This window comes from Sciurus carolinensis, chromosome 12, assembly GCF_902686445.1.
Source record: "Sciurus carolinensis chromosome 12, mSciCar1.2, whole genome shotgun sequence".
Taxonomy (NCBI): domain Eukaryota; kingdom Metazoa; phylum Chordata; class Mammalia; order Rodentia; family Sciuridae; genus Sciurus; species Sciurus carolinensis.
Window position 1 is genome coordinate 100,275,182 of NC_062224.1, and position 26,141 is coordinate 100,301,322.

The 26,141-nt window shown below is 39.3% G+C and overlaps 1 protein-coding gene across 5 annotated transcripts in view; it reads right to left on the minus strand.

The window, feature by feature from the left end:
- The window catches only part of Hmcn1 (hemicentin 1), a 413,611-nt gene that overhangs the window by 19,644 nt on the left and 367,826 nt on the right, over positions 1-26,141 (minus strand). For all 5 annotated transcript variants that reach the window (XM_047520702.1, XM_047520699.1, XM_047520701.1 and 2 more), the window contains 15 exons: positions 25,575-25,765; positions 23,474-23,555; positions 19,554-19,823; positions 18,817-18,987; positions 18,515-18,685; positions 12,969-13,139; positions 12,509-12,679; positions 11,884-12,054; positions 11,554-11,724; positions 9,327-9,476; positions 8,649-8,786; positions 6,814-6,935; positions 5,953-6,190; positions 1,934-1,996; positions 326-445 (listed from right to left, as the gene is read on the minus strand). In XM_047520702.1, the coding sequence (XP_047376658.1) occupies positions 326-445; positions 1,934-1,996; positions 5,953-6,190; positions 6,814-6,935; positions 8,649-8,786; positions 9,327-9,476; positions 11,554-11,724; positions 11,884-12,054; positions 12,509-12,679; positions 12,969-13,139; positions 18,515-18,685; positions 18,817-18,987; positions 19,554-19,823; positions 23,474-23,555; positions 25,575-25,765 (2,400 nt within the window). The remainder of the gene's footprint in view (positions 1-325; positions 446-1,933; positions 1,997-5,952; positions 6,191-6,813; positions 6,936-8,648; positions 8,787-9,326; positions 9,477-11,553; positions 11,725-11,883; positions 12,055-12,508; positions 12,680-12,968; positions 13,140-18,514; positions 18,686-18,816; positions 18,988-19,553; positions 19,824-23,473; positions 23,556-25,574; positions 25,766-26,141) is intronic.

The window sequence follows — 26,141 nt, forward strand, 5'->3', positions numbered from 1 at the left end:
AGCTGACAAACCACAGCATCCTGGTGTGAAATCTAATTGATCCAACTGATCGATTAGGTCACTGGTAAGTCAGGTGGCTTTAAAAATGGTCCTTTGCCTTTCTGAGGTCCTGAGTGAGTCACTCCTGGAACCCCTGCTTCAGTGAGCCCACAGGAAGGTGGTGACTGGACAACAGCCCTCTTTCTTACTTTCTCAACCCAAAGAAGACCTTTCTGTTCATTGTCAAGCTGTGGGCAGAGGTAGTAGGGAAGAGGAAAGCTGCACTACGATCTTCCTATGGCAAAGATTCCTTGCCCACGGCCTCCATGTGACTCAGTGTGAATACCTTGACAAGTTCTTCCATCCGCCGCAATGGTGAGGCCTTTCGGGCAAGAGCAGTAATAGGTTCCCATGGCGTTATGGCAGGTATGGGAGCAGGGATTCCCTGCTGTACACTCATCTTCGTCTGAAAGAAGAAACAACACAACTCAATCGGCATGTAGACCTCTAATTTCTAGAAGTAACTGCAGTCAGCGAAAACCTTGCTCGTAGAAGTCAATGAGTTGAACTGAATTTAATGAGAGAATGCCACAAAATGGAATTGCTGAATAAAAATGAATGAGGTCTCCAAGTTATCTCTGATAGTGAATATTTTACTTTAAAACAACAGTGATGTTAGCTAAAATATATTTACCATTTACTAGGACATAAGTAATTTTTTTTTTTAACTGGTTTTAACTTATCCTTCAGGGCATTCCTAGGAGAACCCTATTTTCATTTTGCATGATGAAACTGAAGAACAAACAGGTTATAGTGTTATATTATGGAACTGGAATGTCCCCAAAAGCTCATGTGTTAAAGGTCTGTCCCCAATACAGCAATGTTCAGAGATTTAGGGGTTTGGGGAGGGGATTGGATCATGAGACCTCTAACCTCATCAGCAGATTAATCCATTGATAGGGGATTCATAATTTGATGGCATTACTGGAAGATGGTGGAAACTTTAGGAAGTGGGGCCTAATTTGAGTAAGTAAATCACTAGGGGTGTCCTTGATGGGCATATTCTGTTCCTGGTTCCTCTCTATCTCTCCCTCCTTCCCTCCTTCCCTTTCTTTCTCTCTGTGCTTCCTGGCCATGATGAGATGAAGAACTGTTGAGCTCCTTCATGCCATCCCAGCCATGATATTCTGCCTCACTCTAGGACCCAGAAATAATGGTTGGGAGTGAAGAGACCATGGACTGGAACTTCTGAAATTATGAAGCAAAATAAATTGATTTTCTCAGGTATTTTGTCATAGCAATGAAAAGTTAACCAATACAGTAGGTAAAATGCCCAAGGTCACAGAGGTCATTATTGGCAGAGCTGTGATTTGAACCTGGGCAGTCTGAAGGCCACCCTTTTACCATTAGATTGCATTACATTGCCTATCAGTGGAAGAAAATAACTGAGTATACAAATTCAAGATCCTTAAGCCATTTATTTGGCTATTCATTTATCTGAGATTCTCTTATACTGGACTTGGTGGAATACAGTTAGTGGTTAGTCAATGGTCCACAATCCTGCCCTACAACATGGACTGAGCAGTTCTAGGGTTTCATGATGTCATGTTGGATCATTCTATCTTGTACCCATGGCAATCAAGGAGCCAAGTAGAGTTCAATGTTCTCTTTGCTCTCTCTACCTTTACACTTGGTCACTACCCTGACACAGTTGATTGTGGCCAAATTGACAGAGTATGGGATTCATAATATAATTTAAATTCAGATCTAGTCTGCCACCTGATGCTAAGTGATTCTAATTCTCTACATCTCAATTTCATCAGCTGTCAAATGGGACATTTATAGAATTGTGAGGATTAAAAACCTAGAAAAATGGTAAAAGACGTCCATTAAATGATACACATTAGTGACAATTTTATAAAACCAACAATGCTTCATTTATTCCTCTACTTACCAGCACAGAAAGGTCCAACTGAGTCTAAGGCGAACCCAGAGGGGCACTGGTTACTGCGATCTCCTACCACAGACAGGAGAGCAAAGTTAACCGGCTTATTAGAACAGTAGTACCCATTTTCATTCCCGTTCAGTCTTCCCTGGGAAGATGTGCCAACAATCAAACATGACACAAATGCAAAAGGTGGAAACAAGCAGGAAGGGGAAACTTGCCTGGTTTCCCAACCAAGAACTAAATGAATCGCGGCGTGGAGACTGTTGGTAAGCTGCTGCTAGAAACAGCCTTTCTGTTTAGGTTGTTCATATCAGTCAAAAGAAAACGAAATGAAATTATTCTGTGATAAATAAAAAGAGTTTGAGATAACTGTGCATGCTAGGCACATCCCAGGCAAAGTACTGTTTTTCCCGTCATGACTACTCTGCTGTGTTTAGGAAGGAGGAATGCTCAGTGTTTTCATTCAGGCAACTTAAAATCATCGGTGCCAGCCGAAAAGAGAACTTTGTGAGGGAGCCCTTTCCTTCTGTGGGTCTTCTCCATTTGCAAGATTGATCACTTGGGTTAAAGCACCCAGTACATGATGCTGTCCCTTCCTATGGAGTTCAAGCAAGGAGACGCAGGAATATTGTGAGAGAACAGACTTAAGTTAGATATCAAGAGGAACAGATGGAAAGGAATCTCTGCAGAGGATACAACTCCTCCTGGACGTTCCCAGAGAGTGGGAATAGGATGGATGGAAAAGAAATGTCTAGGGCACATGCTAAGTGATGGAGTGATTCACTGCTTTCACTTAAATCTCTCAACTCCCCTAAGGTCATGGTGTCCAATTTTCAGACGACGAATTTTAAGACTGAGGTCATATAAATTGCCTAAGATCAAAGAGCTCCAGTACATTACTGGAGCAAGATTAAGATGAACATTCAACTTTCAACCACTGAATCAGGTGGTGATTATAATTTATGCTCCACTTACTACTTTATTCACACATTCCTTAATCCAACCAGTATGCTGTGTAGGGAACTGTGTTGGGGATATAATTATAGAAAAAAACATCCTATAAATCTATTAAGTCATTATCTGATAGTAACTATAGATTTTTGGTCTTAATTGGGAGAGACCCTTTTTCATTTGGTGGCATTTGGAATGTTATTTTGTGAGATACTTTGGTTGTCATGACAATAAATGGACTATTAAAATTCTGTGACTGGAAAGACCCTTGGCTGGTTTTAAAATACTGAGATGTGTGGGACAGTATGGCAATATTATTTGTCCCTAGCCCTGAAAGACTGTCAGAGAAGTGAGAAAGTGGTAATTGTCTAAGCTTTGAACATGTATACCACATAATAAACATTTTTCATATGATTTAAATAGATAATTATTTTCCAGGAATGCACTGTCACATGAATTGATATCTGATTATACTTTGTTTTATTAAAAATATTATGAGTTGCTTAATGCCACTCCTATAGTCCCTGAAAAAAACCTCAATCACAGGATTGTACATATAGGTTCAGGCATATGAATACTTCTCTCTCTTCAGATTTTCATATTAAAATATATAATAATTAATTATGGATTATTTTCCTCTTTTTTCTTTTTTATATTATCGTTAAATATGTTGTCCTGGTTAGTTATGATTTTCATTCAAGAAAGTAGGGAATAATACAAAATATTTGCTTATATTATAATAATGTGTAATAGTAAAAACTTCAAAAAAGTATAAAATAAAATTCTCTATAATCTGGTCACTTTGAAGCAAACTACATTTGTTGGCATTTCGATGTTTTTCTTTTCAGTCATCTTAATGAAACATGTTTATATTACATTGGGGGCTTGGAGTGTGACTTAGTGGCAGATCTCTTGCATAGGTCCCTTGGTTCAATCCCCAGTACTACAAAAATAGTTTAAAAAAATAATAATTAAGTTAGGAGATAGAGACTAATAATTGTTAAGCTTTACTAATCACAAAGAGTTTAGAGAACTTATTAAAAATATAGATCCCTTGGTTCTTCTACTCCTTATCAAAATTGGCAAGGAGAAGACATGGGAATCTGTTTTCAGCCAGTATAAAGGTTTCCTTATAATCGCTCACACGTAGGCAGTACAGGACTGGATTATACTGTCCACTATTTTTCGATTATTATTATGTCACAAATATTCTCCTTTTCACTTGTTTACAGTTATAATGTCAATATAACAGTGTCTACTACATAGTTGGCCCTTAACAAATAGTTGCTGAACGAATGAGTTAAATATTTCTTAAAATTATTTCAACGATGATTAAGGAAGTTTTCCCATATCTGTGCCATAATTTGTGTATTTATAGTCCCCTTCTAGGATGTTCATCGATTATTTTTCTATTATAAATAACAACAGATGGAACTTCCTGAGCATTCACCTTTGACAATTTTTGTAATTTTTTTCTTAGACCAAAATCCTAGAATCAGTTTGTTGATTAAGTCATCAAGAATGCAAGGTTGCCCCCTTGTGGTCACTCAAAAACAAACTGTAGGTACACAATTATTAAAATTCAAAGGAACATTGTTAGCAAGGAATGGCTTCCATGTGTGGGTAATTCACAGACTCAGTATCCAAGGAAGGAAGAGGGCTTAAAGATCTTAAAATGCCCAGATCACCCAGTGAGATCCTTCGAGATGCACAAAGGCCTTCAGGCAGTTACAACTTAAAAAACACATGACAGCGTACATGACTTTCCAAAAATCCATTTTAATTCCTCTGGTCCCAGGTGGTATAAATTCATTTATAACCACCATCTTCTGCTAAGTTATCTTTTTGTATTTTGATGGAGTACTGAAGAAAGGAGAAACGGTGATTAGATTAGAAATGGCATAATTGGGAAGAGAAAGTCTAACTCTTCATTTCAGTGGTTCTTCCCTTGTCCAAGCAGTCTGCACATGTACCTAGGAGTGAGATGAGGTGGCAGGGCTGCTGTGAGTTGTGGAGGTGGGGGCCGTGGCCGTCAGTGGCTGTGTGACTCACAGATCCATGATAATCGGAAAAGATGTGGGCTCATACTTTCAGATAATTATGATCTCAACCTTGACGAAGCAGTTCTGAGAGATGGTCAATGGGAACAACAAATGGAGGCAACAGTGAGCAGTAAAAATTAATTTTTTGCTTTTTTTGTTATTTGGGGTTTTTTTTTTTCTTGAACGAAATATAATAAAATAAATGGTGTTATTTAAAATCTACTTGGATCTGTTTTAGGAAAGTGGACCCAGAGCAAAGCACATACAAGGTCAATGTGAGTCCTTTTACATGTACTCATGGAAGCCTCGGTGTAAAGCTAAAGTCATGCAAACACTTGGTGTCTACAACTGAACTGCACACAAGCATCTCCTGGCCTCAAGACCTCACAGAATATGGAGCACTATTTGCTGTGATGGCTTTTATGACTGAAAAGGAAATCTCGGGGAATAGACGTGACAAAGAACCAACCATCAGAAAGTAGTGCTTGGACCAGAGGTTGTAGAACTGTGCTTGGAAAACGGAAAGCAGTTCAAAACTGTCAGCTCCTGGAATAAGAAATGGCAGTCCAAATTCTGATTATTTCTGTAAACTTTCTAAAGCCGACTTTTAAAATAGAGACTTTTTTGACTGGTTTAAGTGAAGAAACACCTTCAGATGTTTCAGGAATTTTAAAAGTTCCTTCTTGATAAATACAAGCTTGAGAACGATAACCAATGGACTTTATTTCCACAACTTCACTATGCAGTATGAAGAAGCATATTAGTAAACTACATGCATGAGAAATTCAGTGGATTGGCCTCAGGTTTTACCTACAATGAAACAGAGACGACACACACGAAAAGCCTGATATCACTATGTTGGTTCAAAGCCTTCATATCTTCATTTTGAATGGCATCAAAATGCCATCTTGGATTTACCTTTATGTTGACTTCTGCAGGTGACTGAAGCTGCAGAATGTAGCCACTCACCACGATGTCTTTAAGAAAGAAGGAGATGATGTAGAGATATGGACTTTCCTATAGTCAAATTACCTTTGGAAATTGAAGCCTGAATTTTGAAACCCAATGTCTCTTCTAAGTGGTTATAGTCAGATTCCACAGAGGATGCACGAAGTGTTTCTACCAAGAAAGGCATTCTTCCCCGTGCCTGATTGTAGAAAACGGTGTGGTTCCACGTATAGGGGACACTGATGCCGTCAAGGGTGAAGAGCCGGGTTGAGTAGGCATAGAGCTGCCCAGGGCCTGTCTGAACGTAGTCCTCTGTGTAATCCTAAGGAGAATGATTCGAATTTGGAGGTCAGTATGGTTCACGATATTTTTCTTTTTCTTAAGGGTCCGATAAGATGCTAAACGAGATCTAAAAAACAGATTAGGGGTTAAAACACAGAGTTCTAAATAAAATTATACAGTAGTGTTCAGGAAGTAACTCCAAGTATGAACCTTCTCATTATGATTACATTAGTTACATAATTCGTGGTGATAAATTATATTTTAACAAGCGACTCAAAGTTTTAGGTCAAGAATAAAGCAAGACAAAAAAGGATGGTATCATTCTTTAAGTTCTGAAATTCTTTAATGGATGTTACACACTAACTTTTATGCAACCATGAACTATTATCTTTGCCTGAAGAAAATTAAACAAATGGCTTAAACCCACATAGCAGTGATCTTGATCCTGATAAGCAGGATCTTAGAAACTGAATTTCTAAGGCTTGTCCATGATTTTAAACAAAGACCAGATAATCATTAATCATTTATAACCTCAGTGGTTTACACATCTACTCTCCAAAGTAAGAAAGAAAAGGACACAAATTCTCTGCTCTTCCTGTGGGTATCCAACTTGGACTGGCCAGGACTCTAACAAACAGTGGAGAAAAGTTATCTTGGATTTACCTTTATGTTGACTTCTGCAGGTGACTGAAGCTGCAGAATGTAGCCACTCACCACGATGTCCAGAAGCAAAGCACCATCAGAATCCAAGCCCCGGGCAATGTGAGTCATCCGCAAGATTTCTCCTGAGAATTACAACGCATCCATTCTTATAGCAAAATGCCTGTGGCTTATGTAAGCGCAGAGCCCACCTACCTAATACACCAGTTCAGCTGCGCTGTTGTGGTTCAACTGTAATCAACAGAGGGAGGGAACCTGGCACTCAGCTTCCCAATTAAAGAGTCAGGTTAATGGAATGACGTTTCTCCTAAAATTTCTATGTGGCAAAAATGCAGCATACGGTAATGGGAAGCATTCTCTACGTTAAGCTCATGGGCGATAGCCAAGCACTTCTGCGAAATGGACCGCCTGTGAGAAGGGACGGCAGCTGCCAGGCTGGCAGGCGAGAACTGCGGGTCTGGCATGGGACTTTGTTCTTTCCAGGGCTTCGAAGAGTAGCAGGATGGTATCTTAGTAAGCAGACGGCCACGGAAAGACCCACTTGCCTTTTTGGCTGAGCAAATACTGATTGAAGGGAGACCATCCCTCCACCCTTCCCCCTTAGAGGTCACTGCCACTGAGGCTGACCAACTTTGGAGAGGCCTGAAATGGAGCTCTGTAAAATCCTGTGTGAGGTGTTGGAGAGGATGTGGGGAGAAAGGTACACTCATACATTGCTGGTGGGGCTGCAAATTAGTGCAGCCACTCTGGAAAGCAGTGTGGAGATTCCTTAGAAAACTTGGAATGGAACCACCATTTGACCCAGCTATCCCACTCCTTGGCCTATACCCAAAGGACTTAAAATCAGCATATTACAGAGATACAGCCACATCAATGTTCATAGCTGCTCAATTCACAATAGCCAGATTGTGGAACCAACCTAGATGTCCTTCAATCGATGACTGGATAAAGAAACTGTGCTATATATATACAATGGAATATTACTCAGCCATAAAGAATGATAAAATTATGGCATTTGCAGGCAAATGGATGAAATTGGAGAATATCATGCTAAGTGAGATAAGCCAATCTCAAAAAGCCAAAAGACGAATGATATCGCTGATAAGTGGATGATGACACATAATGGGGGGTGGGAGGGGTTAGTGTTAGGGTTAGAGTTAGGGTTAGGGAGGGGGGCAAGAATGGAGGAAGGAAGGACTGTATAGAGGGAAAAGAGGGGTGGGAGGGGTGGGGGGAAGGGAAAAATAACAGAATGAATCAACCAACATTACCCTATGTACATTTATGATTACACAAATGGTATGCCTTGACTCCATGTACAAACAGAAACAACATGTATCCCATTTGTTTACAATAAAAAAAAAATCCTGTGTGACAGTGCAGAGGCTGTGAAGAGCTAACACACACTAATGAAGGGGAGGGGTGAAGCACAAGGCCTTCACCACTGCTGGCTTTTATTTTCATCTTTTTGATAAAGAATCACTGTAAGGTATCCTCATTGAACCTCAGGTGAAAGTCTTTAATTAATAATAATGACTCGTTTTTCTCTTTGGCCTTTAAGCCCTCTTTAAGGGTTGAGAGAAAAAAGACACAGAAAGGAGGAAAAAAGAACTTTTGTGGTATAAAAATCACAATACTGTTTGAGAACCCATGGCCTCTTATAGATCTCAGGCTAGTACTGATTTATGCAAAAATACAAAATTGCATTTATATTATTTATGATAAGACGGCAGCAAAAACTTTGTGATGACTCTGGAAATCTCTATTTTTCTTAACGACCAATCTTTATGGCAATCATTTTTTAGAGTAATGGACTATTAAGTTCAGTTGACACTAACCAGTTGCAAATTCCACTTGGGTTTCTCTCTTGAAGACTGCGTTGGTGAGGGTAAAGCCATTGACCGCTTCTCCTATTTCCTTTGCTGTTGTCCAATAAATGGGATTTAGAATAGAAACTATCTTTCTCATTGCTGGACCTAAAGAAAAAAAGATACATAGTGTGACAAAGCAAAATATTTCCTGTTAATGATTATTGTTTTCACAAGGATGAATACTAAGCAAGGCTGAATAATACAAAATATGTTCCAGTACCACACCATCAGAATAGTGTTTAAAAGCTCTCTATTAGGCTAATGAGTAAGTGGTAGCATCCTCTAGAAACTTTAAGTGAAACTTATAAGATAAAGGATAATATATTTTTCTAAAAAAGCATTGCTTTTTCCTGGGTAAATGTTTTATTTGCATTTTAAGACTCTTGTAAAACTCTAGTAACCATCAAAAAAAAAAAAAAAAAAAAACCAGTATACGAACAACTTAAAAAATTTTTTTTGATACATGGTACACAAATGGGGTACAACTTTTCATTTCTCTGACTGTACATAACATAGAGTCACACTGTTCATGTAATCATACATGTACATAGGGTCATGATGTTTGTCTCAGTCCACTACCTTTCCTTCCCCTGGCCCCCTCTCCACTCCTTATTTACAAACAACATTTATAAGAGAAAGACTTACCAAGACTTCGAGGCACATTGGTAATTTTAGCTTGTATTATTCTAGTATCAGATTTGGGGCTGTCTGTTATGGTGGCGTTAAGGAAAGCAATTCCAAATTCAACATCGTTAATATTTCCAATAACACTTCCTCTGGCTCGCTGGGGCCCACCTAATGGGGGAATTAAAAACATTCCTGGATAAGGAAGCAATTTCACAAACATGACATAGGAGGAAGGAGAGCCAATGCTCAGAGATGCTACAAATCTTTTCTCAAACATCATATGGCATCTCAATTCAAAAGTGAAATGAATAAACTTTAAAACGTTCTCCTTTCATGAAACACCTATTATCCCTCATAAATCTAGGATCTTTTCATTCTATGTACATCATAGTATTATTTCCCAAGCCAAAGAATACAATCAACATCCAGTCCGACAAGCAAAATAAAGGGTGTGTTTGCTGAGGAGTGTTTAGTGAGCAGATCATGCACAAAAATAACACAGAATGCGTTAACTCCTTTAATCTTATCTACAATCCTATAAGGTAGTTTTAAATAGCTACAATGGATTAGGAAAAAAAAAGTTCAGAGATATCAAGTAACTCTCCCAACATTATGAAGTTGGAAAATTAGAATTTAAACCCATTATCTACTTGGCACAAAACCTATGTTGCTGTTCTTCTTTATGTCTTCTTTCTGCTGTTCAACAAAATTAGTGATCACTAGCTCAAAATAGATGATGAATAGATTTTTTTTTTTTTAACGTGAATCCCATGCTTTGACAAGAGAGGAAACATATTGGAAAAAAACTGGTAGTGAGGTTCAGAAATATTCATTAGATGATGTCTATTAACATTTTAAAGCCATCGCTAGATATTTTAGATATCTCAATAAAATGGTATTCAACTTCACTTTCTGAAAAACTAAATAAACAAAGGCCTTCATCTTCTTCAATTGTATTACTTTGATTGTTAGTGACAGAAAACATTTCTTTTTGTTGATTCAGTCTTCATGTTCTGAACTACATTCACTTGTTTGACAAGTATTGAGGGTGAAAATGTGGTTTAAAAAAAAAAAACAAACGATGCCTGCTTCCATAGAGCTTATGTCTGAAAAGAGGAGACAGACGTTCACCGGAATTCCATAAATAAATGTGAAGGTGAAATGTAATGCAATGTATGTGGTAGCTACCACTCAGAGAGGTCTGAGAAGGAAGAAAAATTCTTGCTTAGTGGTGATCTAAAGAAAATATAGGCCTTAACTAAACCAGGGAGGACAGGAGAAGGACTCTTGAGGTAGAGGAAATAGCATGTGTCACCTTCTGAGATGGCAGCAGGCGGGTGGGGGGGATTACTACATCTGAGAAACCAAAAGGAACACAGAGTGAAGACAGCAACGGGGACCCTGTTGCAAGCTGATGCAAGAGAGCCAAGAGCGGGCCAGTCTGAACCTGGCAGGCCAGCTTGGATCTTATCCTTGGTCCTATGTGGAGGGGATGACAGGAAGAGCATGGCTCATTTACCTGGTTCTCTGGTCATCACTGACAAGTGGCCTCCCATTTTGACCCTGATTCTCCAGTTTCATGGAGGAACTTGAGTCTCTGCACTCCACAGATGTCTCCTAGTTCTGACCACCTAGATGAGTCCATGAAACTTCTGCCGGACTCCGTAACCCAGACTGAGCACCTGTCTGGATTTCCTTGTTTGCCGTTATAGGCTGAGCCACAAAATGCTTCATCTGAAACCAGAACTGTGGCCATGTCTCAAGAAGGAGCCTCCAAACCCTTGGTGACCATGTGATATGACGGGCAGGTATGCTGAGCAACCGACTAGGGGACACTTGCTCTTTTAGCTTGCCAACATCCTACAAATCTTTTCATGTGAACCACGCTCACACTGCCTGTGACTCCCTCTGACTGCCAGGTGGGCCTTCTTGATTTCAGGGACCTCTGGTTTCTAAAGCAGACGTGGAGGACTTTCTTCACTCTGTCTCACCATTTGACGTGTCAAGCTCAGGAATTCACTTAGCCTGGGCAAACTATCGCCTTTTGTAAGGAAGCCTGGGAGGCAGGCGACAGGCAGAGGCTAAATCCCGGCCACCAGCATTGCTGGGAGAAGGCGGACTATTTTCTAATTGTTCCTTTCAGGATCGGCTCTGTTTTGTAAATTATGGGCTGAGTGGTATGTGTTTCTGATTTGCACAGAGGGTGCTACTAATGGTCCCACCAAAGTCCAACCTGGCTACTTACCTGGACATGCTTGTATATTGCATCTGGACACCTGAGTAGCATCTCCTGGACAGGAACGACCCCCTTTAGATGGCACTGGACTGTCACACAGCCGCTTCCGCGTCTTTTCACCTCCTCCGCAAGAGGCAGAACAATGGCTCCAGCTTTGCCAGTTTCCCCAGTTTCCGTCCACTGTGAACAAGAACAGGATGATGGGTGTTAACAAATGGGTATTAAAACCTGCGCTTGGGGTTCCCAACTATTCAACTTTCATTTTAATGATGGGGCTGTGACAATGGGCACTAAACAAGATGCTTTACTCCTTCCACTGCCAGGAGTGGAGAAGCTCACCGGGACACAGGTCGGTGTTGCACCTCTGGATCTGCGTGTCTGGCCCCACACAAGCTCTTCCCCCATGGGAGGGACGCGGGTTATCACAGGTGCGGTACCGCCGCGTCTGCCCTCCGTTACACGTCCGGCTGCATGTTCCCCAGCCGCTCCAAGGACTCCAGTTACCGTGAGCTACAACATGGAGTAACATGACACAAGCACAGAGCTCTAAAAATGAGCAGTGTTAAACAATGACGTTCACCCAACACAGATGGAAAAGTCTCTCCCCAGGAAATAAGAAGAAACACCCAGATCTACGGATGGGCGACTTCCAAAGGCAGATGGTGTGGCTGTCGCTTTGACTAGAAATTGGGTATCTTGTCTAGTGATTTTGTGATTCCATTTAACTTACATTTACTGTGTGCTGAACTGAAAATATCCCAGGAATTAAAGGGCAGAAATGAGACTGGGTCTTGCCTGTGGTGTGCCGAGGCTGTAACATTCAGGGAACAGTCCCCGCACAACATTCTGACATCCTAAACCAAAGGCTGAAGGACCAAGTAACACTCATTATAATTCTAAGGGACTGAGGTCATCATGAAGCTTTAAGAAAGTATAATGTTGACTCACTGTTTCCAACACTCACTTGGACAAGGGTCACTATTGCAAAAATCACTCTGGATCTCACTCCCCTCACACTTGCTTCCTCCGTACTGGGGGACAGGGTCAGAGCAGTCCCTCGTTCTCTGCCTGGCACCTCCTCCGCAGGACACAGTGCAGGCACTCCAGCTGGCCCAAGTTGTCCACTTGCCGTCGACTGCATTAAGAGAAAACCACAAACGCTTGGTTGCTACCTAACAGGATCAGGCTAAAAAGGAGAAGAGGTTAAACCCTGGGCGTGTTAGGCTGAGGGACGTCCTTGTGGGTGCAGTCTGAATGGAATAGATTCTCACTGGCACACTTCCTAGAGAGGACGGTGTTAGTTAATGCATTGGGCTGGGGATATCGCTCAGCTGGTAGAAGCACAAGGTCCCGGGTTCAAATCCCCAGCACCGCAAAGAAAAAAAAAAAAAGATCAAAAGGCATAAACCACGCATTTGTCTTACTTGGACAGTGTCTTTCATTGCAAACTTGGATCTGTGTTTCGGCTCCACTGCAGTAGGATCCACCAAACGATGGAGGTGGGTCATTACAAAGCCTCATCCTCATCTGGGTACCTTTTCCACAACTCTCGCTGCATGCACCCCACGGCTGCCAAGCGCTCCATGCTCCATGAACTACAAAGACCCCAAGAGACAGAGTTTCAAGTCGTGGAACCATGTTTGTTTAAACCCCCGCCCCAAAACAAAATTATACAAATAAGTTGACTCGGGAATGAGTTGATTAGCTCATAATCCAACATAACTGAAATTGAACCAAAGGAAACATAACAGATGATATTCTTTTCTCCTTCTGCTTAGATTTTCAGAGGAATATGTATCTAGGGAAATTCAGAAGGCCTACCTCATGCCAAAATAAATGCTTAAAATTATCCAAAAGGGGATATTTTATTAAAATTAAATCTAATCAAACTACCATATATAAACAAACCTCAAGTGTTTAAATCCTAGCTAAGTGTTTGTCTATTCTCAGTGCTCTAGGGACAGTGGAATGAAGTAGAAGCTTAGAAGCAAGTGTGTATTAAAAAAATCTAGAAGTGGTTCTAGGTACTATGACCCTGGACTGCAACACCACATCTTTAAGCCTGCTTCAGCTTCCGACTTACACACGTACTTGGAGCATTCAACCTGAGATGTGAACTGTTGCAACTCTTTGAAAATGTTTCCCCATTACATAATGTTCACGAATTAAAAGTTCTGAAGAACACACTCACCTGCTTCCTAACAACAGAAAAAAATCTGACCAGTAATTTCCAAGAAGTAATATTAAGGCTTTCCTTTTGGTAACTAACATATTACAGCATCTGACCACAAGACTGGAGCAACTGTATGTCTCCTCCCAGGTGCACGGGCTGAGAATCAGCACTAGGTCATATTTTTGCTTAAGACAACTTTCTAGATATGGGGCTCATAAAGCATGTTTCTTTGGTCACCCCTTTAACCAAGATGTAAACCAGAACAGGATCATTAAGGTCTGCATCTAAATATTCTTTGAATACAAACTATGAGATACCAAAACAATAAATTGAAAATGAAGTAATGAGATCATCATTTATCTGTTTTGTTTAGAAAATATTTAAAAACACATTTTATATAATTTACTGATTTTTGATTGAGTTGACTATACTTTGTAGACACAGGCAAACATAGTCACACAATTCTATTTTAGTCAAGATTTTGTACCAAGTATTGACTAAATCTAAAAGGAAAGAAGAAAAAAAAATCTTTAAATATGTGATAGACATTACTTGAAATGATTTCTGTATTAACTCAGATTTCAAATGCTCATAACATTCACGTATTCACTGTAATATAAAAAATTCTGCAGTTCCAATTTTTGTACCATATTCTATTTTCAAGGCTGTTGGCTAGCCAAAGCTCAAATCTGACAGTAAAAAGCCATTGAGGATAGGCAAACTTCTTTATTGGAGGATTATAGATGGATGATATTTATAACTTAGTATTTGTTGGGTTCCTACTACCTATAACCAGAGGGTTTCATGTGAGGACCTTCTTACTTTTAATTTTTAATCAGTATATAAAACCCTAACCAGAACTGACCTTCATGAAACAAAATGTGCTAGGGTTGAAATGTTCCTTTTATAGGAATGGAATGATAGAATAAAATGGAATGATAAAAAAATGGAATGAATAAATAAACCACCTCATGCAGAGAAGGCATGAAAGATCATGATATCTAGATGATATTGAAAAAAGAAAGACAACTAACCAACAAAACAAAACTATAGAGGAATTGCTAGATAAGAAAAATGCAAAATAAATAACTGACGTTGTTGTTACACTTGGTTGTAATTCTGATTATGGAAGATCAGTTGAGCCCAGAGCTGGGAGCAAGGACTCTGGAGGAGACATTTGGGGTGTGAGGATCTGCTCTGCCCTTTCTGGCTTTACCATCGCAGACAAGAGACTTGACTCCAGTGTGCTTCATTTCATTATCTGCAATACATGGACTATGAAAGAGATTATCTTATTAGGGGTGGGTTGAGGAATGATGAGTTTATAGAGGAAAAGTGATTGGAAGAGAGTAGGACACAGTAAGGACTGCGTACGTGTGAGTTATGAGCTCTAGGATTGTCCCTGGAAGCTCTCAACAGTTTTCAGGATGACACTTGAAAAATACTCATTCTTTATTAAATCTGTAAATATATCTATATCTATGTATCTATCTATATAATATTTTGTCACTATACATATAATGCAATGCTGGGATAGACCACCCCAGATGATATCGATCTTTTTTAGAAGGAGCATTGGCAATTTAAAAATACTGCACTCTTCTAACTGGGACAAAAACGTACAAGATAAGTCTGAAATATTTACTTGCATCAGAAAGTAAGGAAGTACTCCAAGAATCATGGGCACAAAAGAACAATGAACTTAACTTGAAGAGTTTGCCTCCACTAAATGAACCCAGGATATTTTGAGCCACCACAATACACCATGGTGATAGAGTATGATAAACCATTGAATGATGCCTGAGTATCATACTAGTGAATAATACCTGAGTCCCTACTGTTAGAAACCCAGAAAATAAAGAAATAACAAGAAGAAAGTTCTTTACAAAAGGAAGTCAATAATAGATGCAGAAGACATGACAGAGTTGGAAAACTGTTATTTGAAGAGATCACAGTAATAATGATTCAAGGAAGAATCATAAACATGCTAAAACTAGTAGGTAAAATTTTAAGAAGATGTTTATATAGTTTCAAAGTTTCCCCCTCAAATACTTACTAGTTATCAAGATAAAAGTAGTAACTATGCAGTGGCAGACACTACCTTGAACAAGGAACAAAGCCAGTCTGACTTCATGTGCCTTTGGAAATAATACACTAAGAAGGACACAAAACCCCTTCTATGGTGTCCTTGTCAAAATGTAGTCATGAGGAAATATCAGATAAATCCAAGTTAAAATTCATCTATAAAATGGGGTGGTGGTATATGCTTGCCATCCCAGCTACTCAGGAGGCTGAGGCAGGAGGATAGTAAATTCGAGGCCACTCTGGGGCCATTTAAAAATTTTATTTCAAAAAGGGCTTCATATAAAGCTCAGTGATAAAGCATTTGCCTAGCACGCATGAGGCTCTGGGTTCAATCCCTAGTAGTGCAACATCATCATCACATGATTAGCTCATACACTTCAAAATTAAAAAGGTCATGAAACACAATGAGAGACAGGAATTGCTCTAGTTAAAAAAAGACTAAAGCGACAAGACCAATCAGTAAGTGTGGTCCTGGATTGGATCTTGGAGTAGGAACAAGAAGAAGAAAAGAGTGAAGAAGAATTTGCTGGAACAACTGGCAATATTAGAATATGGACTGTGGACTGAATTGCAGGAAGAGAAAATGAGATTAAATAATGTTATTTCACCCATGTTACATTTCCCAATTCTGATAATTTTACTGAGCCTATGAAAGAGAACAAAGGTCCCTGTTTTAGGGAAACACACACAATTGGTGAATTGGGTAAGAGTAACATAGCAGTTCTTTGTGCTACTTTTGCGACTTTCCTTTAAGTTTGACATTGTGGAAAACGAATTTACACTAAAAGCAAACCTCTTATGCTCCCAAGGTTCTTACACCCTCCCCATCCCGCAATGAGAAGACTGTCTTAGGCCATCTGTCCAGTGGTGAGAAGGGGAATTCTTATTTGTAGCATCTACTTGTTTTCATGACACAGCCCTTCACGGTTGACATCTACCTATTGATAAGGCATCGCAAAACACTCAGTTGGGAAGAGACACATGCTCCAGGATCAAACAACAGCCAAATTCAATTGGTTCAGGGGCTGAAGAATAAACAAAGAAAACCCCCAAACTAGTAAAAAAACCAGTGAGCAAAGCAAGAGGGAGCAAGCTGATAGGAAGCAAATAGCTACTCAATTCCAAGAGGACAAGCTGACTTGTATTTTAGCACATTTATAAATATCATTTAATTTGTCATTATATAGTTATGGCTGACAAACAGTACAGAAATGTCTCTAATCAGGTATTTCTGGCCCTTTTTACTTTATAACATAGTGCTATTATACTTAGCATTTTCATTCTTCTAGACAAAAACAAATCCTTGGTTCTTGGTTCTTTTTGTTTAAGATTTCAGGACAGTGTTTCATTTTTAAAATCTAACAGAAGTTCTGAGCTGCACAGCAAAATGCCCAGGAACCCAGCAAATAGGCTTGCAAATCAAATCAAACTGTTCACATCCTTGATTCATTTTTTTTTCACTCCATTTTCTTATTGGGGTATTAAAGTTGTAGATACTGGTGGGTGATTCACTTCTTACTAGCTTTGTAACCTTAATAAATTACTTAACTTTCTGAATCTTTCCTTATTGTCACAACAGAATGCAGTACCCATCATGCTCAATACCCGTCTCCTTTCAATTTGTCCAGGTGTATCTCTCCATTGTGATCCCTCATTTCAACTCCTTGAGTTGGTTCAGGATGCTTTCAATATTTGAATAACATTATCTGTCTATAGTTCTAACTCTAGCAATTAGAACAAGACCTGAACACAAAGTGGGTGCTCAATAAATACATATTTACTAGATGAATGAATGAATGAACAGCCTCTCCTCTATCCCATGTGATTTCTCTCTGGTTGCGAGACAAAGTGGAGGACCCTAGGTATATGGCCCTGTCACCAAGCTGCTTATCAGAATATCCTTCTGAACTCAATTGAATTCACACCTGAGCATGCAACAAAATCAGTCACCAACAGACTTCTTCCTCCTATATGAATTCTGAGAGACTGAGGAACTCTTTCTCTGAGGACTTAGATTTCAAGGTCCCTGTGAGCCAGGAACTGCCAGCAGTCATTTTTTTTCGACACATGGAAAGTGTTTTGGAGAATAAAGCCAAATAGAGGAAAGCAGAGAGGAGAGATGGAAAACAGGCTAATAAAAACATGAGCCAACTCCTTGCATTCAATCATACCTGGAAGAAGAGTTTTCTACTTATGTTAATTTGATTTGTCACTTTAATCAAAAAGAGCCCTGAAATATCAACTCAATAACAACATGCACAGAAAGAACCCAGCATGGGCCTATGACATGCCGGGTATTAGTCAATGGGAATTATTAGGATTTTACCCTCACTGAGGGTGTGTTTCTAGGGAAGGCTTTCACCTCTCTAGGCTCCCTATTCTCATCTAAAATGGATGGATGGATTAGATGCCACCCAAAATCCTCATCACCTCTAAGATTTTATGACTGTGTAAATATTTCAGTTTTCTCTACATGATTAAAAAATACACCACAGTGTGGAGTCTTTTTCACGTTCCATTAAATCAGGTATTTTACTTAACGTTGATTCATGTCCTTCAAAGTTTATCCATGAACCAGAACCAAGAACACAGAGGATGAACATGTTCTCAAAGGTGGAGGTCAAAATATCTTTTCACAAAAAGGACATTATAATGCTTTTACAGAAACTAAAATATAGGAGTTTTGCTTATCCTAATATGGTGGATTCTTACCTGGGCAAGGCTTAATGTTGCACATAATTGTTTCCATGGAATTCCCCTCACATGGACGCCCACCATGCTGAGCTGATGGGTTATTGCAAGTCCTGGTCCTGGTTCGGTTGCCACGTCCACAGTTCTTTGTGCATTCCTCCCAGAGACTCCACTCTGACCAGTGACCATCCACTACACAAAGGTGAACATTATGCCATGAGTTATAATTCCATTGAAAGTGCTTATACTGAGGTAGTCCACAGGCAGGGAATGGAACTGGTATCTATTAAGCACATGCCTAGCAAATGAATGCAGAACTGTACCTGGACACGGCCTATTTTGACAATTTCGCATTTCTGAATCTGACCCTTGGCATGACTTCCCACCATTGGCTGGAACGGGGTTGTTGCAGAGTCGACTCCTCTTCTGGATGCCTTTTCCACAGGTGACACTGCAGGATCTCCAGGCAGACCATGGGGAAAATCCACCATGAACTGCAAGTAAAACATTGCACTTTGTCTCAGCATTTTCACGTACAAAATTTAAATTCAGACTTCAATTAAGTTGTGTACTGGGTGTAGAGCTGAATCTAAGATTGCTGAAAAAATGCCTTATGAAGCTTTAAGGTAAAGCTAACATGGAGGAGTGAGAGAAGAACTTTGGTTCATTAGCCTTCTGTCTCAGGTCTGAGTCTGATGTAGCATGGACACAGCTTCTGGAAGAGTCAGAGACCAGGAAGTTTATATACTGTTTACCTTTTGGGTATGTATCATTCTTCAAAGAAAAATATATGATTGGTATTGATTTCTGAGAATCTATTTGACTAAGTTTTAAATAAAAATTTTAGTTTGGGACTTCTGAATCATAAACTTGGCATTTTAAAATAATCTGTATTGTTTTTGTCCCTTTGATCTTAAAACTGTGATTTTTTTTTTGTTCTAACCTTCATCTAAAAATGTCTTACCATTAAAGAGGGTTCAGACTAAGATGCATGCTTATTTTTATGATTTGAGTTGCTCCACGTACTGTTTACCATGAATATCCCTCTGGTCACACTCACCCTGGACTATGATAGGCACTCTGACAAGCACGGAACCCATTAAGTTACGAGCAACACATTCATATTCAGAAGTGTCTTCTTTCTGAGCAGCTGCAATATGTAATGAGTTGTTGGGCAACACACTAATTCGGTCGTCCCAGGGGATGCTGTGCCCTTGCCGGGACCAGGTAACAGTCGGATGAGGTTCTCCAGTTGCCTGACAATCCAATGTGACTTTGCCACCAGCACTAATAATGGTTTCCACAGGCTCAAGAGTAATAATAGGAGGACCTGTAGGAAAAAGTACATACTGTTTCTTAGTGTTTCTCTTTGTGGAGTTACAGTAACATTTCATCATATATTACAAGGTAGCATTATTATGAAAGAAAATTAGGCTGATTTGTTGATAAAACACAGTTCCTTCACAAGTATAATAAGGTTGTAGGTTATAACTGACAATCATAAAATTCTCATAGCCCTATATATTTTTTTAAATGTCAAGAATTCAAAATCCTTAAGGGAGTTAGCTTAGCGCATGGGCTCTTCATCATGCTTTCTATATTCAAATTCTGCTTTGGTTCCTCTCTACTCTGAGTCTGTGTGCTTAAAAATGGTGCCTCCTTCACAGGATTGCTGTTAAGAGTCAACTAAGACGATGTCAGCACAAGTTTTAAACAGGGCAAGTCCACAGTAATCATAGGTACTATTGCTAGTTGTTGTCTATGCTTTACATGGTGAATATTCATGCCTTTCCTTCAATCATTTTTCAGGTAGAGTCATTACTAACTCGATCTTCATCACTGGTCATCTTTCATTTGTTCCACAAACATTCATGAGAGCATACTATTTTCTAGGCATCGTACTAGGTGCTGACAATACAGAGTTAACAACTAGCTCAAAGAGTTTATATCCCACTAATAAGATAGATAAGTAACCATTTACCTGTGCTATAGTATACTATAGAATATATGCTAATAAGGAAGCATAACCAACAGTGACAATATGTCAAAACCAAAGCTTTCCACTGGACATGTGAAGGAAAAGGAAGACAGGTTGAAAATCAAGAACTGATGACTCTAGGGTTTTGATTTGGACGACAGGCTGTCTGTTTGGACAATTCAATAGAATACAGAAGCACAGATTTCTTGGGAGGCAGTAAGGGGTAGATGATGATTTGATCCATCCGGGACTGTTGAGTTTGAGATGTCTGAGAGACATTCATTTAGAGATGCCAGGTTAGCGTACGGATATTCACATCTAAACCTCAGAATGAGATGTGGTAAAGGATTATGGATCTGTGATCCTCTCATGAGTGGACAGATTGTTGTAGAAGAGTGTCAAACATGATAAAAAGAGGGCCAAACACAGAAACCGCTGCAGCAGCATTACTTAAGAGGTGGGCAGAAGACAAGCCTATGAATGATACAAAGGACTGATCATTGAGGTAGGGAGAAAATGGCATCCTGTCAACTAAAGGAAGGGGTTCCAGCACGAGAGAGAGGTTCAGATGTCTACAGTGGATGATAGCTGCTTGAGACCTTGGAAAGAACGTCAGAGGTGTTGTATGTAGCTGCACTTGTATTTTCTGCAGTGCCATGAAGAGAAGAGAGTTGAATTTGTTTTTTAAAAAAGTTCAATTATGGGCTGGGGTTGTGGCTCAGTGGCAGAGAGCTTGCCTCGCCTGTATGAGGCACTGGGCTCGAACTCAGCACTGCGTATAAATAAATGAAGGTATTATGTCCATCTACAACTAAAAAAAAAATTTTAAAAAGTCCAGTTATGTGGGTGGAAAAATGGGAGACCACTGGGAGAGGAAGACACAGCATGAAGACAGATTTAGCTATTTTGTCCTTCTTCTCCTTCTTTTTAAAATCAGATAATCAGAAGACTAGAAAGGATGATACCCCCTGGAGAGTAGTAGCATACAAGGTTTCAGACACTGGTCAAGACCAATGCCTTCTTTTCTCAAAAGAAGACCAGGAGGGTTTATACATAAATAGGTGAGCAAAGGGCAGGGCAGCATTCTTGAGAGGGAGTAGGGCAGGGTGAGACTGAATTGAAAGCTGGAATGGTGTGCTCAGTGGGAGGCGATGGATGTCAGGTAATCCAGGTGACAGCTGTGTGTTTTAGATTGAGAAGTGTTATCTGTAATAAACAGAACATAAAAGAAAACAGAAGTAAAAATGCATTTTCTTGTGATATTAATATGCTAGTGTTTTTTGAAAAGGCATTACTGACATATCTTTTATAAAAATAATTCCCTGACGTGAAGGTGGGCTCTCAGCCATGTGTTCTACATTGCATTATCTTTATATGTGCCCCACATTGTTCTGCTCATTTGCCTTCTAACTGACGTCTATGTTAACCTCACTTTAGAAATTTTCAGGGCTGGTGATTTTATTTTCCTCCTAGTATTCAGACTATATCATGTGTTGGAGCAACTGCTGTTGAAAAATGTAAATACCTCAGATTTATCACTCAACACTAAGTGACTACAAAATGACTAAATAAGTTCATCTGCTTATATTATTATCGCCAAAGAAAATACCAAAATACCAAATAAGACTCAGCATCCTCATTTAGAGTCCATATTTAAACATTTCTAATTGTCTATAAAGTAATCAACATAGAAATAAAATTCCACAGGTACATCTTTCAAGGTTGCAATAATTCCATCATTCACACAATTATCAAGCACATATGAGCATTTCATCTAAATGAACACATTGCTTCTGTTGCTTCAATCTTAATTTGAGCTGAACTGTATTTGTGGCTTTCTAATATGCCCCATTTGTTTTTAGTTAGTTAGAGATGAGCTGATTGAATGCAGCCTTTCTTAAATGGGTCAGTGGAGCATCCTCCTAGGGGGGACTAATGGTGTAGTACCCTATCTACATTCATCCAACAAAGAGCCAAAGAGCCAAGGGAAGCCAGGGGAATAACATTTACATGGAAAATATGGCCTATTATATTCTCATCTTGGTGATCCATAATTTAAGTCAGCATATTAACATTTCTGGAAAGATGTACAGAAAAGAAACTTGGTATGCCTAAGCAAGGCTGGGCACATAGTAGTGCTCTTTATGTATTTAATAAATAAATAGACTTTTTAAAAGCTATTATTCCCCCCTCAGGCTAATTTGCTCATGGAATGTTACCCAATAACACACCACGAGATTATCATTTGCTATGTGTCCTTTAGTTAAACACTGCCTTAGATATCTGTTCTATACCTATGATGTATTCAAGCCTTACAGAACTTCGTCTGGCAAACAGCTGTTAAGAAATACTAGTCTAGAGAATCTCTCACAAGTGAATGAAGAGAACATAAAGTCATTCTCTTAAATACTGAGTCTATTTACAAAATATGTTGGTTTGCTTAGATTTCCAGTCCAATGATTTTGTCCTCAGGTCAGCTCCTGGCAAGCTTCTGCAGACTGTCCTGTGGGCCAGTGGAACCTTTCATGGTTTTCTAATTGTGAAAGCTCTATTTTCTGGTTGCTTTCACTAAGGGGCTCCAGGAAGAGCACCAGGATTCTACCCAGAGCAGTTATTTCATGTAACATGATGGCAACTCATCTGGAGCACATTCGAGCTCATTTACATTAGTCTCTATTTTTTTAAATAAATAGTTTAAAAAGTTTTCTCTTTGTAAGCCTGCTGTGGGAACTGTGGTGAACTATGAGAAGGGTACTCCACTGAGTGTGTGGTAAAACAGGCTGTGCCACCAGCAAGGCATTTTATACTGGGCATGTTAGACAAAGGAAAGGATCTGGGCAAAAGTGTGTCAGTTTCTGTCTGATGACCACAGCGCCATCGTCAGGAGAAAACTTAGCAGGCGCACAGAAAGGCACCACAAATGGACTTGCTAGAAAGTTAAAGAAAAGGAGCGTTCAGGTGACCTTTCTGGAGTACGGATCAGGGTTTACGAAGCAGCTTACTCTGCAGGGTCAGGCTCATGCTACGCTCGACCGCCCCGGCTTCGTTGGTAGCTACACACGTATAGTCACCGGCATCTTCATTCTATGGAAATAAGCAGGATTTCCATCAAAATGTGAGCCTAGAGAAAGGGGCAAATCACTTTTTCACCATGATGCTAGTTTATTTGAAATTTCATTTTTGATAAGGCATTTTAATGGAAATAGAAACATCTCCATATGTTTAAACTCATAAATAGGCCTAAACAGAGAGAAAGAGAGAGAGAGAGAGAGAGAGAGAGAGAGAGAGAGAAAGGGAAATGGAAGGGTTAGAAAAAGATTATTTCAAGTCTAAACCTTTTCAAAATAGCCTAATAGCCTGCCATCAATCTTCAAGAATAATGATTGGTAGGACATCAAAGCAAAAAATATCTTTATTTTATAACCACTATTTAAAATTATCTTACTGCATCAAACTGTCAATTTTATTCTTAGGAATATCTTAAAAAACACTGAAGTAATCAGTGCCTAGCAACAAATAGAGTACTTTCTAATGGAGGCTACTAACCATATATTGTCAGGTCTATGACTCAGGAGTTTGAAATTTAGGAGACAAAGCAAAAAAAAAAAAACCTAATTTATTTGTAAGAATAAATTATAGAATGGAAGCCACAAATTACACATATGTGGTGTAGAAAATAAGTAAAATCCACATAGTACTTATTTTCTATACCACATATTTTTAGTTAGAGGTTTCAATGTACCATTCAAATGGAAGTTTCTAGTAGGCAGCTGGAAACGGAATGTGGAAGTTTCAGGATGGGAGATACATATTTAGGAATCTGAAGCTGTATGGTAATCAAATTAGTATTAATATTAACATGGTATTAGAAGAAATATCCAGAACTTCAGAAACAGAGTAATCTCATGTAGCGGGAGAGGGGAAAAGTGGAAATGAAGAAGCCCAAGACGTCTTAGTGTGACAGCAACGAAAACTAGATATTATTTCGATACTGAAGGAGCAATCAACAACCTGTCATGGTGAAGTGGATGTCTGAGGATGGCCCGCTGGAGTAGGTGATCAGCTAATATATTTTAATTATTATTTCAACTAATTAAACAAGGAAAGTATCTAAATGGGTTGACTAAACGTGAGTTAACAAATTAACCATCTGTATTCTAGTTAAGAAGTTTTTCAAGGAAATACTTCATGTTAAGCTCACTTGACCTCCAAATTAGCATAAAAACCCCAAATACACTCATTTCTCAAATTACTGAAGTTTTGGGAAAGCCTGATGTCGTAGTTGTGAGTTTATTATGGACATCTACCCTATAACATATTTGTAACTGTATTTGTAGCTCTTCAGTTTCCTTGTTCTAAAACAGATGTCCACATACTTATTTGAAAGGACTAAAAATATCCATCTCAAATATTGTCTCAGTTTTTTAAAAAAGAACCCAGCTGATGAAGGGATAAAGTAAATGTGGGCACATACACCATGGAACACTATTCAGCTATAAAAAAGGATAAAACCTTGTTATCTGTGACCACATGGAGGGTGCTTTTTTAAGTCAGAAACAGAAATAAGTGCTGGATGATCTCACTCATGTGTAGAATATACCAAGTCGATCTCGTAGAAGTTGAGAACAGACTGGTGCTTGGCAGAGGCTGGAAGGTTATGGCAGAGGGAGGGATTCAGGAAGGCTGATCAACAGGTACTAAGTTAGAGTTAGACAGGAGTAAGGATTTCCACTGTGCTAGGGCACAGTAGGGTTTCCATAGGTATAGTGTATATTTCAAAAAGCTAGAAGAAATAATTTTGAACACGTCACCATGAGAAATGTGAAGTATTTGGGGAGACCAAAATGTTTAATCTAATTTAAACATTACATAATGCACACGTGTATCCAAACATCTTACGGTGACCCACTAAAACGTATGTGTTTGGTTTTTCAGGATCAAAGATAAATTAAAAAATTGAAAGGTCAAAATGCAAGAGAGAACTCAGCGATTCATATTTTATGAGTTAAATAGGAATAAAAGAGCAACTCCTCTCATCTGTGTTACCTACAGCGGAGCACTGGCTGAGGAAGTTAAGAGCGCCACCATTCCGATGTGACTTACCACAGTGCCGTAGATGGCCAGGGAGCCGTTGCCCAGCTGTTGGATTCGGTGGCTAACTGCAACGTCCACGCCCCTTCTGCTCCACTGGATGGTTGGCGCAGGGTCTCCCTTCACCTCACAATTCAGGATTGCATTCCCACCAAGGGGTTCAATCCAGTTAGAAGGGTAATCGCCTTTGAAGACTGGAGGTTCTGGAACATACCACAAAACAGGCCCAAACTCAAAGCAGGTGCTGATAATGTCTTTGTGATTCTTGACCCATTTAGAAAGGTAACTTAGTAAATAGGGGTGAAAGCCACTTAAAAGAAAAAAGTCATGGGTTTCCCATGCTAAACACTGGCTAATTTTGTCAATTTTGATATTCTGAGGGGGGATTCAAGGAAATGATCTCTTTCCTTACTTCTTTCTCAGAAGTTGAATGCTCATTTTTCTCATGAATTTGCACATCTGAGAAATCGAACTGAATGGGTTAATCAGCTGAAGCTATATTCTGTTACTACATGATAGGGAAACAAAACAGAAACCATTCCTTACAGATGAATTATGAATAAAAAACCAAAGGACAAA